Genomic DNA, 14,148 nt, shown 5'->3' on the forward strand with positions numbered 1-14,148 from the left:
TGACTCACTATACACTGAGGCTTTCCAGGCAGCAATTTCATAACATCAACCAGAATTATATAAGTTGCACCAGGTCATCGTTCAGGATGGGATGGAGTCTACTAGCCGAGCAGGGATGGTAGAAAGAATTACTCACAGATGCTGCTATGTGAGAGCTTAACAACACTGAGGAATCCAGGAAGCACTCCTAAGCCATGGACTGAATTGAACAATTGTAGATGTGTACCTTCAACAAAAGGAGACTGTACCATGGTTGTGAACTCTTCAAAATGCTTTCCTCTGCCCACCAACACCACTCTGTCATTTTTGGGTTCAGCTTCAGTCAGTTGTTCTTCATACATCTTCAGCCATGATCTCATCCAAATACTGACCCATCTTGGTGGTGGGGTGTGGTCATATGTGGTGAAGGAAGGGAGAGCTGTGTGACACCTCCCTCTTGCTGGCATTTGAGTCCATGTCATCTTACTAGTTCAAGTAAGCAGCTGTATGTCAATGCTAAATAGGACCAGAGAGAGAACTGATCTTCTGGGACTACAAAAGGCAGGAGTCTAGTAATGGATGGGGTAGTTTCCCATCACTATTCATTGGGTGTATCCCTCCAGAAAGGATTCTTACCATTTTAGTGCATTATCCTGAATCTCTGTCACCTCTCTCAGGTAAGACAGCTATATCTCATGGTTGATTATTGAATGATTATTGAACCACAGAGAGGTTCAGGAGAATGAAAACAGATGTCTGTCCTCTATCCATTGGAAGCAGGAGATTCTCCATCCATGCCACTAAAGTGGTTTTAGTTCCATATCCTGGCCTGAATCAGATTGTGTTGGATCTAGGATGTTCGTTTCAGTAAGATGAGCTTGTAGTTGGCCTTTGGCTAGCTTCTCTATAAGCTTGCTTAGGAACAGGTGCTTTGACACTGAGAGGTAGTTGGCTAGAACCTATATATCCAGGGTGGGTTTCTTCAGTGCTGGTTAGACTATTGCGTGTTTGAAGAAGAGGGGAAGATTCCTTCTCTGAATGAGGCATTAGCTATTTTGGTCATCAGTGACACCAGTTACTCATGACTGTTACACAAGCCAGTAAAGGCAGGGGTCAGAGTCTTAAGTTTTGGGATGAGACTCCTTTAGGTTGTCCAGAGCTTCTTAATAAGTGAATGTACTGAACTCCAAGAATGCAGGAAGCCTACTAGTTGGTGGGTGCAGGCAGGGCAGATCCAGGCTGTTTGAGAATCCTTCCTGAATGTGTGTGAACTTTTCAGTGAAGTCAGATGATAATTCTCCACAGTGCTTGGTATTTGCTTCTGATACAGGCTGTAGAGACCCTCAGGATTGTTTAGGAAACCGCATCTTACCTTACCTGAAAATTTCCTTTCTGCTAGTGGGAAAGTCCACAGATCCATGACAATGTGTCTTTACTACTTGGAGGCAGAAATCATCCCTATCAATCAAGGCAGGCAGGGAGCCATAACCTAAAGACCCAGTCAGTCAGCCAGCCAGCCAGTTCAAGATGTTTCCAAAGCTGCATTGTACAGCTAAGTCCTTTAAAATTTAATTCACAGGTTAAATAGCTAAAACAAGAAATTAATATAAATCCTTCTACTGCAGAGCAACTGCACATTCCACCCCAATTTCCAGAGAACAGTATATATAAATATAGTGCCTGCATGGAGGAGTTTGCAATAGCTGAAGCCTCCCTCAGAACTGTAATTGCCATGCTGGATGGGTGCATCTGCAGACTTTCCATACAGCAGGATGGCCAATAGCATGGAGTGAACTAACAGATGAATTAGGAGACAGCTGTCTCTCTCCTTCTTTTCTAAATAGATCAGTTACTGGGTGAGCAGACCCCTCCCTCCAATGGGAGAGACTGAGGGTGCCTGCATATTTAATACATAAAACTTAATGAAGATGTGAAAAGAAACAACCAGATGGCCACCCTACATCTCTCTTTGTATGATCTTTCAAGTGAGGAGGCTTCCATGGCTCTGAATGCAAGGGGGAAAATGACTTTTACCTCTGAATGTGCCAACATTTTAAAATTTACGATGGAGGTTATAGACAAACAGTGCTAGAGATCTTCTGACTTTTCTGAACCGGATGCTACAATCAATGTTGATTTTTTTAGAGCCTTCCTGACATCAAGAGTATGCCAGAGTTGTATGGTGGGTGTTTTTTTTATTTTTGAAGGCTGGAAAAGAAAACAATTTCTTGTAACCAGGTTTATGTTGGGAATCTAGGCTGTGTTAACACGTAGCCGAGCTCTGCTCTCTTGAGAGAGACATCATTGCTGTTCCCTGATGAGATTTTAACCTCCAGAAATATTCCTTGCCATAGTGATTGTAACCAGGATGGCTGCCTTTAAAGATAAAAAATAGACAGGCACTTCTGACGAGGGATGAAAAAGTTGCTTAGCCAGGCATTGAATACAAGATTTAGTTCCCAGGAGAAAGAAAAGGAGGACTTGTGGCACCTTAGAGACGAACAAATTTATTTGAACATAAGCTTTCGTGAGCTACAGCTCACTTCATCGGATGCATTCAGTGGAAAATACAGTGGGGAGATTTATATACATAGAGAACATGAAACAATGGGTGTTACCATACACACTGTAATGCGAGTGATCACTTAAGGTGAGCTATTACCAGCAGGAGGGGGGTGGGGCGCGGCAGGGAGGAACCTTTTGTAGTGATAATCAAGGTGGATACAATTAACTTAGGCTTGAATAGAGACTGGGAGTGGATGGGTCATTACACAAAGTAAAACTATTTCCCCATGTTTATCCCCGCCCCCAACCCCCCACTGTTCCTCAGACGTTCTTGTCAACTGCTGGAAATGGCCCACCTTGATTATTACTACAAACGTGTTGTCCCATCCCCCCCCCCCCGCTAGTAATAGCTCACCTTAAGTGATCACTCGCATTACAGTGTGTATGGTAACACCCATTGTTTCATGTTCTCTATGTATATAAATCTCCCCACTGTATTTTTCACTGAATGCATCCGATGAAGTGAACTGTAGCTCACGAAAGCTTATGCTCAAATAAATTTGTTAGTCTCTAAGGTCCCACAAGTCCTCCTTTTCTTTTTGTGGATACAGACTAACACAGCTGCTATTCTGAAACCAGTTCCCAGGAGGGAATTCTCACTGATGTGGATTTGAGAAGTACAAGAGCTCTAAGAAATCTTCTTGTGGCTGGATGAGAGAACAATCCTGCGCCAGCTTGCTGGCTGTAGTGCAATGGAAACGGCTACCATTTGGATTTTAGAGTGTGAGGTTTTAGGCTCATTTTAAGACTTTACTGTAGCCCCCCCCCAAATAAATAAATAAAATTGTGCTTTGCCCTTGCATTGACTGGATCCCTCCATGCTTACAATTTAACACTGTGCCCTACATATAAGGCATATTCAAGGGCCTGGTCTATTTGTAGAATACTTTCTCAAGGCTAAAAACGAAAGTGTATTATAAACACATCTGAATGTTCTATATTAATTGATACCTCTCCTATACAATGTAGTTAGATCTAATTTTGTGGGCTTGGGTGAAGAATTTTGTCATTGGGACAGATCCTTATTATAGAAGGGGAATAACTGAGTGGTGACTGCCACCTGAATTGACTATGAGAACCAGGACTCCCGCAGACAATGTGAGGCCACCTGGTTCTCTTCTGCCTTTGCTGTTGTCCTGGAAAATGTGACCAGAAAAGACAGTCACGCTTTTGGCCATGGGCGAAAGTGTGTGGTTATACCTGCAGCCTATCAGTCTCTTCATCTGCAACAAGACTTCAGTTTCTTCACTGGCTCTGGATGGAAATAGAACCATTGACGAGCAGGCAACTCAGGCACTGACTCTCCATTCAAAGACCTTGGGCTGTAGACTCCACTTTTGCAGCTTTATCCTTTGCCTTTTTTTTTTTTTTTTTTTTTTTTTTTTACTGGCTGCTATGATGTTTATTTCCTCTTTAAGTGCAATGCTTGAGAAAACAGAACATTCTCCTTTTCACCCAGGAACAGAGAAGATTAGGCACTGACAGCCAGACTGAGAATGTGGTACCTCCTTTCTTGTTGATAAAAGCCTCTGCTCAAATGTTGTCAGATATCACTGGTATATTGTGGCTGATCAGGACTAGACTTATGGCTGTTAGGGTCCAATTGCTCTGAGCCTGAGCCAACTGATACTGTGTTGGAGTCTGTTCTTCAATTAACCTGGGATGAGCTTCCCTGCTTTTGAAGCTGGGATAGATTTTTCCACCAACTTTCTCTGATTCCAGCATACAGTGGCCTTCTAAGTACCTCCTGGCAATGGGACAAAGGAAGACAGGAATGATGGGTGCAAGAAATTAAGAAACTGCTGGAGAAGACTCATGGAATTTCACTCACAATAGTATGATGATGATGAAGAGACCTTCTTTCTGATCCAAGACATCAGAACTATGATAGATGTGACTGCAAGACACTGTGCCTTGTGACCATCAGCTTTTGAATCCTGCCCTCTGATAAAAATATAATCCTGTGGAGGTAGGTATCTCTGACGACTCTCAGAAGTAATATTGACTGCATGACATTATTCTGTTCTTGGAGGGGTTGACAAATCCAATGAACAGGTCATCTTAGCATGTGTATACATGAACCCCTTTTTGCCCAAGTGTTAACTAGCATTTTGGAAATCACCTTAGAGAGGCAGGGAGACCAAAAGATAAAAACAAAAAACAAAAAGCACAGCACACTGATAACATTGCCTCCTGTAGGTGAAGCAGATATCTCCTCTGGGAGGTTCAGATAATAATGTGGTGCCTCACCTCCTTTCTTCATATCAAGGAGAGAAAAAAATCCCTTTAGAATTGCTTCTCTAGTGAAATGTACAGTATCCAGTCTGAGCTTCCATAGGATGCCATTCAAGAACTTCCAGTTGAGTGTGCCTCTGTCTTAGGAATGCTTGGTCACTTGAGGTGGAGCCCTAACCCTTGTTTGCTAGGAGATAAATAACTCCAACTTGAAGCAGATGATATATAGCACTCTTCATAGTCCCGTGTTTCAGTCAGTTGGAGGAAGAGGGGAGATGTCCATAACTTGGTTTTGGCATGGCATTCAATTTTAAGATGTAAGCCAGGAGCTCTCTGCCTCTTCATTCTTCTGATGTATTTTCCCAACATGCCATTTGCCCTCTATTTGGGGAACCTTATTATCCAGGGTTAGGCTGTAGTCATGCTTGCTTGAAAGATGCAGAGGAGTTTCCTGCAATATCTACTATGTCTCTTATACCAGTTGGTGTATTCCGTCAGCTAGTTGGCTATGCCCCCTGTAAATCCTGTACCTGTTTTGCCTGGGGATAGCATTTCCATGGCCTCAGGCAGAGCTGGTGTTATGACACAGTCATTGTTCTTACCGTCAGTTTCTGTCTGTTTGGGGTAGGCTGTCAATCTCTCACAACAGCTATTTCTAAGGAAAATCTTTCCCAAAGTGGTTCCCCATCCAGAGGATCTTCTTATCTTGACTGAAACAGCAGGCAATAGGGACTGACTATGCATGCATGGCTCTAGCTCAAGATGGGGCAGCAGCAGATGTATAAAGCGCTGCCGAGATGGCTGCATTTTTATTAGCTTATTCTTTTAAATAATGACTTGCTGTTCCTTTCACCAGACGTAAGTGTTGCACCAACTCTTGCGAGCATAAATCCTGACAGATTTGCTTGTGGGTGGACTAATGCCCCTTTCTCTCCCACTTCCTCCCAGGTTGCCTTTTCCAGGGGCCAGAAGAATAGAGTTTGCGTGATACTTCTGAGAATGGTTTCAAATTACTCCTCAAAAAAGGTATTCTGAGGTTCCTCCTCTAGCACCACAGCAGAAAAGAAGCTGCCCTGGCTCCCAGGAAGATGAATAATGAGGAGCCTTTGTACACTTCCTGGGCCCTTCTAAAGCCTGTGAAGATTATGGAAGATTTGTATTATGGTAATGAGAAAGAGGAAGGGAACCCCTGCATTTCTTGCTCCTCATTTTACAGGGAAAATGGAGCCTTCAATTTCCTCTGTTCCAGACGGACTCCTGTGGTCCAAATCTGTAGTGTCCTTCCCTGATGCCTTTACCTTTCCTTCCCAGTTGCCCAGATTTATAGGGGGAAGATGAGAGAAATTAACATTTCAGGGCCCAGTCACTGAATATACCCTGATCTAATGGAGTTGTCCCCCTTACTTGTAGGACAGTGGCCTTCATATCCTGAGATAATGGGATATCACTGAAGAGGAGAACTGAACTTGAGAACAGTACTTGTGTTGCGCTATAGAAGTAAGTTTAACATTTGAAAAGTTCACTCTTTTGAGATGGCAATTTTCAGCATAGCCTTAGGAGACCTTACTGAATCAAGTTTCTTTGGAGTCCATTGTATTAAATGCAGTTGATGTTATAAAGGCATTGCACGTAACCTCTCTAAGGGGAAGATGTGATGTGAGGGCTGGGAGTTCAAAGGACAATACTGAAAGTGCCAGACAAGAATGGACATTTGGGACAATAAGGATTACGTAGATTTCTTGGGGAATGCCTAGGGGGAGGTTAATGCAAATTCCCCTCCTCTGGTTATGCAATAACTGTATTTTTTGAAGCTAGTCCAAGGACAGGATCTATGCCTGTTGACCACCTGTTCCCAGAGGCTGGAAATCAAAGGCCTGAGCTGTATAAAGAAATGGCTGAACAGCCCTGCCTAGCATCTGGTTCTGAATCTGAGACTGTTATGAACTTGTAACCATGATGAAAATTCAATTGAGAATTTTGAAGGACTGACACCTACCTACCTACCAGGTCTGAGGCTGGAGGTGGGAGGATGTCTGGTAAGCTTTTTAGTATATGTAGGTACTTTCATTGTTTTTAATATGTATCCTCTGTAATGCTTTCAATGTAATTGTTTTCAGCACACTCCATGTCTCCCAAGGTACAGTCTCAGCTGAAAAAAGCTTTCATGTAGGTTCACATTCTAGGAGTAAGCGAGAGTCTTGTTCTTCCCTAAGGCAACCATTCACATGACTTATGCAGGTGTCCTTATCTTGATACCTGTTCTGCTACAGGTTAGACACGGTCAGTACATACAATGCTCTGTCATACCTTGCATGTAAGGTTATATTGTACGTAAGTGACAGTCAGCGGTGGGGTGGGGGGGTTGCTTAAAAAAATTTATATACATTGTGGCAGAGCTCCAACCTCGTCCCTGTGGGTCCTGTGCTTCCAGGTGATTTATGCTAGCCTCAGAGGCTCACTGCAACCCTCCAGATAGCCCTTCTCTCTCTAGGGCCAGGGTATAGTCTACTGAGCCTTTTTCATCATAAACCAGCAAGAAGGTTGGGGAGAGAACTCCCACAGTCTCTGTTGTCCCTGTGGGCTTACTCAAGAACAATTTAGGCTCCTGGCCTGACAGGGGCTGTCTTCCCCTCCCAGGAGGGGTTTCCTGTTGTGGCAGGTTGGGGTGAACCCAGGCCTGCTCTCTACTCTGGGTTCTGGCTCAGGGACTCTAATGGCAGCCAACCTTTCACTGCCAGAGTTGCTACATTTCCCTGGGCCTCTTCCCCACAGCTCCCCCGCTTCTCTAACACCTGCTTCACCCTTACCTTAGGGCTCGCTTTCCAGTGGTTTGAGGGTGTCTTCGTTACCAAGCCCTTCGGCCACACTTCCTCTCCTCTGGCCCCCCCCAGCCTGACAAGAGTGAGCCCTTTTATAGAGGGGCCTGAATTAGAGTCAGGTGTTCACATTAGCTTAACAGCCTCACCGACTCTTTGCAGGCTAATTGGAGTCATGTCAACCCTAGCCTGGAGCAGCCCCTGCTCTGCTCAGTCAGGGAACAGAAAACTGCTTATCCAGTGGCTAGTGTATCTGCCTTCAACTACTCTGCTGTACCCAACTGGCCTGGGTCTATCACAATGTACCATGGAATCTAAACCACATTTGGTCTTAAGTCTTGAAAGATTATTTCCAACAGCACTGTGACCTAGTATCATGCTGGAGTATTTCTTCAGTGTCAGTTCAAGAAAGGCATGCCACATAAATCAACACACACCTCTTCCCACTGTACTCTGGATTTCCATAGAAGTCTTCCATCCAAGTACTCATTGTTTCCACTGCTGCTTAATTTGCTAGAAACGACAATCACAGAAAAGAAGTTATTTGCTGCTTTGGTGGTAAGAAAATATTTCTATTCAGATATGGATATTCTTTATATACATCCAAACAACCACTATATATTGCAAAGTTCATTTATTATTTCCTTATTCCACAAACTAACAAGCATATCACCTGCCAGCTACATCTTGATTAAAAGAGGTTCACTGAAAGCAGAAACAGGCATTCTTTCATTCTCTAAAGCATACCTATGAACACAGCACAAGTTCTAATATTGATACATAAAAGCTTTTTCTGGTGCAGCATCATTACAATTTCTCCCTTAGTTCCTTTTTAAAATTATTACACCTTAGATATTTATATATGCTTGTATTAAACTTTGCATAATCTACCATACAGCAAGTCACTTGTAGAAGCCATTTAGTAAACTAAATTAAGAAGTCCCCATAAATTTAGGTTATATACAGCTGTAATGTCAAGTTCTAAATTATTTACAATCTCTCTAAACGGCAGGTTCCCAGTTCACAAAAGGATTAGTGCATTCCATGATTTCTCTTTAGATTGATTTTATGCAGGGATTAACCTGTGCTTACAATGCTCAGTAATAGTTATTAGTAAGTTAGTGTGTTGACCAGGGAAACATCTAGTAAAATCAGGGGTGGAGGAGAGCCTTAGGCTAGAAAAGGAATTAATGTATGTTCTCATCTTGATTTTGTGTTGCACTCTGTGGACTTTAGGAACACCAGCAATTGAAGGGAAAAAAAAGCTAATAAGCAGCACAAAATAGAGCAGACTTCTCAGCCACTTCACCTTTCACATAAACAATCCTTTAACATTCCAGTTCTCTCTCACTCTCCATGTTTAAATTGAAAGACTTTCACCCATGAAAGCATAGGAATTTACCAGAATTGAAAAACTGTCCAGTAAAGGATGCATTTATTTCTGAAGCTTTTATGCATGTGGTGTGGTTGTCCAAAAGAGCCTTGTCAAGCCATCCCTTAGGCTCTGCTCATCAGGAAATGAGCAGATTTTGCATATTTGAGTGAAGACTTTGAGCAGATTCTACTGGTCTGTGGTTGATGAGTGCATGCAGGTGTTGTGGTAGCCAAGGGACTGGCGCAAAGATGAACAAAAAGGGAACATGTCAATTTATTCTATTTTATATACTCAACACAGGATGGAAAGGGAAGTTCTGTGAATCAGGTCCCAAGATTTTCTTTAAAATTAGGTAGATTAGTACATTCCAGGTAACAAAAAATTACAGTGAACATTCAATATCTGGAATGCATATAATATACAAGTACCATTATATTACATTTATGAAGTTGTTCAGGACAGTATTTTTTTTCCAGAATAAGCATAAAAAAGTTACAAGCTGGTTCACAATAACTTTAGGTACAATGTTATTAAAATACACTGATGTTAGTCATAAAAATATTTTACTATTTACATGTACACTGTATAAACCTTAACAATAAGAATATGCCCATTTTAGGAAGCCTTAAATGAATATTTAGGCAGATTGGCCCATGTTAGGTGTAGTACTACCTGTTTTGGTCTTCACAACCTGAAACTACTGGATACACAGTACTGTAACTTGTTCCTCACTAGAATGTTTACACTTTCTACCAGGTATTAAAGCATTTCATTAAGAGGAGCTAGTTTTATTTCCACTGTGTTTTATTTTGTTAAATCCTACTCCAAGTAATTCGGGGCACTCTGCTTGTTCTTGTGCAATTTGGTTGCATTTCCTAATAAGGCTGTAATTCATTTCATCAGTGATCACACTATCTTGCTTGTAGTCAGGATGGTTTGCAATAAACTCCCTCATCCACCGAGCAACTGTCATTAATTCTCCTGAAAGGAGAAAAATGTAAATAAAAATCATATTATAGACATTTATACACTGCATTTAGCATCTACTTTATTTAGTATATTACAAACCTGCAAGTATTTCTCATTACATACACACTTCATATTCATGAGCACGACATATGCCTCATAGTAAAGCCTAGCCACATTAAAAAAAACCAAAACCATGAACTCACTATAGATGCATCTTGAAGGACATACACCAAGCATACTCCCGACACAGACACTAGAAGTCACACTTATCTAGAACAATCTATATCCTAGAAGTTTTACTTTCAAAGTTTCAGAAGTAAAATGTCCGGCTACATTTATGAGCCCGCATAACAGAAACTATACCAGAACCTAAAAAATCAGAATGCATCACTAGGAACAGCAGACAATTTAAGGCAGCAATTCTCAAACTCTTCACATAACAGCACATTTCAATGGAGAAATGGTCTCACAGACCAAGTGTCAAACTATCTGTAATCACTTCTCTACAGCAATTATGCGTATTAAAAACAAGGAGACCCTCCCTACATTAGATATTTCCTCAGCTTTCCCACCTGTACAGTTCCATTAGTGGGAGTGCTAGGGTCGACAAACTGCTGGCACTATAAACACCGTTGTCTAACTATACCAGAGCAGGGCTAGATGACACCGTGGCTAAGGTGCCAATTTTTAATCTATTTTGCTAGTACTCAGGATGTTGCTACCTCTGATGGAACTGCACCAGTGGTAGCAATAGTAGTAAATTTGAGGAAGACTGTCTGGTGTAGACAACATTAGCAACCAGACAGCTGCCCATGGACCACAGTTCAGGGACTTCTGACCCATTACCACCCTAAGGAGGTACTGGGAACAACTAGGAAATTCCAGAGCTTGTGCCTAAAAAACTGCTAAGATATGTTAAGACACATCTAATGTTTTTTCTGTTATAAATTTCAATTTTTGGACATAAAAGTGTAATATCAAACATTCAGTGTCATTTCAGTATCAAAAACACCCAAATTCTAGAATCATAGAAACACAGGACTGGAAGGGACCAGCCATCTACTCCAGTCTGCTGCACTGAGGCAGGACTAAGTGCTGTCTAGACCATGCCTGACATGTATTTCTTAAAAACCTCCAATGACGGGGATTACACAACCTGTCTAGATAAATTGTTTCAGAGCTTAACTACATTGACAGGAAAGTTTTTCCTACAGTCTAACCTAAATCTCACTTAAATTGCTCCAAGTCCAGTTGCTTCTTGTCCTGTCCTTTGTAGATAAGGAGAACAATTTATCACCCTCCTCTTAATAACAACCTTTTATGTACTTGAAGACTGTCAGAAGAGTTTACTACACAAGTCTGATGTTAGTAGCACTTCAGCTTTAGAGACCAGGAGAGTGAGATGAATGGAGTTAGTTCTAATAAGGAAGCAACCACAGTAGAAGTCAGATGCTGAGTGCGTGAACGACTGATGGATGAGCAACATCACCACAGCCAAAAAAAAAAAAAAGTTTCTGAGCAAGTTATTCTTAGAGTTTACCAAAGCAAGTATAGCAACATCTATAATTAATATAGATGTAATATTAAATTTATAATGTAGCATTTCCAGCTCCACTAAGTCCTTATTTTCATCTTACTTTTTAAAATGCCATTTAGCTACATTTAGCTATAGCATTTTCAAAAATGTGAAATTGTTCATGAGGTCATGAGTCGAGAGATTCATCTTTCAATAAGCCTGAAAACCAGCCCTTAACTTTACTACTTAGGGTGGTTTAGAGACCAGGTGCACACACCATGGTATTTGCACATACAGACTCTTGTAGGTAAGTATATCTTAATACGCCCAATTTGAATAAAATGTTTAAACCTCTCCTTTTCTCAAGGTACATGGTGCACTGTAAAAACAAAAACAAAACAATCAATGGGCATGAAAAACCAGCCTACTACATGTAGGTCTGGCTTGACAGGAGTAATTGGAATGGGTGAGGCCTCATTTCTTGGGAGACCCGAATAAGCAGGTGAATGGATCATCAGGTTGGAAACAATGTCTGTGCCAGCTAAGATACAGGTGGGGGCGGGGATAGGGGGAGGAGAACACCAAAGGAGTCATTAACAGTGGACAAGGGAACAATGGCTAAGATAACTAGGGAAAGTAAAGATGAAGTAACAAGTACATAGTGCATGGACACTGCGTGAACAGAGCATGCTTTACAGCGATTGTTTCGCACAAAGTAACCAAGCCAAGCCCAAAACAGGTGATGTAAAGTAAATTGAATGCAATGTGTAAATGTACGAAGGAAGAGTTTTCTGTGTAACTTTGGACACGTGGTACACCATATACCCATCCCCTATACTTGAATGGGATCAACTCAGTGTAGCTTTGCTGTATGCCAAATTAAGCAACCTGAGACTGGAGTCAAACTGATTTCTTGGGGGAACCCAGTGGAAGAGGTCTTGGGGGATCCCGAACACTGCATATCTGAAAAAATATTTTTAAAAGCTATTATGAGGTAAAAATAGCAGCTTAAAGGACATTTTTTCTTTAAATAACGTCCAGCAAGTAGCTTTCGGGACCAAAGGACATAGGACCTCCTGCTTGTTTTATAAGACAGCCAAAGACAAGGCCCCATGCTCTACTGCTCCATATTAATTCTAAATTATGCTGCCAGCATGACAGCAAAATTGCTATGACTCCAGAATTATGCAGCACTACCCCCACAGACCCACGTGTCGGTAAGGATTCGTGATTCAACAGGAGCAGAATGAGGACAGATTAATAGTATTCAGAGTTGCTACAGTAGATTAAGTCCCCCTTTACATTAGAAATTATCTAAAAGATTTGTTTAAATGTCATACAATGGGGGGGAAAAGTCAGGAAATTCACAGTCAAGTTTCTTTGCACCCAACATATAAACATTAGTCATACCAGAGGCTCTCTTTTTAATTAACTTCAGGTAGTTCAGAATGGTGCATCTTGTGTCCACATCCACTTCCATGTTTTCGAGGTAAGAGTTTAGAATTGGGATTAAGCCAGGAAAGACACCATCCTGCAAGAAATAACGATTGATCAGTATAAACTCACTTGATTTAATTTATGAATAAGCAAAACAGTTCAGTGTTCCAAATATAAACTACCACCACACCTTCCCATTGATGATTGTGTCTATGCTCATCAAGGTGTACTCTTCTGCATCTGTCTCTTTCCCATTCTGTGCTGGGCCACATCCATCTACAACAGCATTTCCACCTTATCAAAGAAGGGGGAAAAACCAAACAATTAACTTGGTACATCTCTTGAACTGGTCCTTAGCAAGTAATCTGAAAGCAGTAAGTGCAGTACCTTTACAAATATCTTTTCTGAAATAAAACATTCCCTGCCGAACAGCATCTCGTTTCTGGGCTACCTTCATATTTTCATCGACCTAGTAAGGGAAAAATCCCAAAGGTTATTTCTCAGATGCTAGAAAATGGGCACTTTACCTATCAAAGTGTTTTGGTCTTGGAAGTTAGGATTTCTAGATATATTTCTTGTTAATTTCACTGCACTAGACCCAGTTAAGTCCTACCTACAGACAGCAAGTTTTATTTAATTTCTCAAAGGTTAGCATTCTGCACAGAACCACAGAGCTCCTCACTCATGAAAGTGTAGTTAACTGGTCAGTAAAAGTGGCAACAGAAGAACGGCACTGGCATGAACAACTTGTAATTTTAGATACAAGCAGTGTCAGCTGTAAACTGAAACAGAGGAACATGTGTCTTGTCAGGCAAGCTTTTTTGCTATTTAGGTGTAATGAAATCAGTACAGTTGGAATAAGAGGTTATGAATTTTTTTTTTAAATTGGCATTTTCCGTTTCATATTCTTCAGCTGCCAGGGCTGGAGCAGTGGCTCCAACTGTTAGTCAACTGCCCCCACTCCCCCTGGAGATTTTTAGTAAAAGTCAGGGATCCATCATGGACTTCTATGAATTTTTGTTTATTGCCTGCAACTTGTGACTTTTACTAAAAATACCCATGACAAAATTTTAAGTAAAAATTTAGTGTAAGCCAACTAACATTTTGGGTGAAAGTTTTAAAATCTTAGCCTCTGAATAGCTTCTGGGCAGATTATGCTCAAATTCTTCAATCAATACGTTTAATGGGGAGTTAGTAGTAGTCCACTTTCAAGCAGCTAACATTACTGTAGCCTCTGGAAAAAGGAAGAGGATTTG

At 41.3% G+C, this 14,148-nt stretch overlaps 1 protein-coding gene across 2 annotated transcripts in view; it reads right to left on the reverse strand.

Annotated features, from left to right (window-relative positions):
* Nucleotides 1-8,214: 8,214 nt before the first annotated feature.
* Nucleotides 8,215-14,148, reverse strand: part of GCLC (glutamate-cysteine ligase catalytic subunit) — a 57,030-nt gene continuing 51,096 nt past the window's right edge. For both annotated transcript variants that reach the window (XM_073336265.1, XM_073336264.1), the window contains 4 exons: nucleotides 13,280-13,361; nucleotides 13,083-13,186; nucleotides 12,866-12,986; nucleotides 8,215-9,951 (listed from right to left, as the gene is read on the reverse strand). In XM_073336265.1, the coding sequence (XP_073192366.1) occupies nucleotides 9,743-9,951; nucleotides 12,866-12,986; nucleotides 13,083-13,186; nucleotides 13,280-13,361 (516 nt within the window). In that variant the 3' untranslated portion in view covers nucleotides 8,215-9,742. The remainder of the gene's footprint in view (nucleotides 9,952-12,865; nucleotides 12,987-13,082; nucleotides 13,187-13,279; nucleotides 13,362-14,148) is intronic.

This window comes from Lepidochelys kempii, chromosome 3, assembly GCF_965140265.1.
Source record: "Lepidochelys kempii isolate rLepKem1 chromosome 3, rLepKem1.hap2, whole genome shotgun sequence".
Classification (NCBI taxonomy): domain Eukaryota; kingdom Metazoa; phylum Chordata; order Testudines; family Cheloniidae; genus Lepidochelys; species Lepidochelys kempii.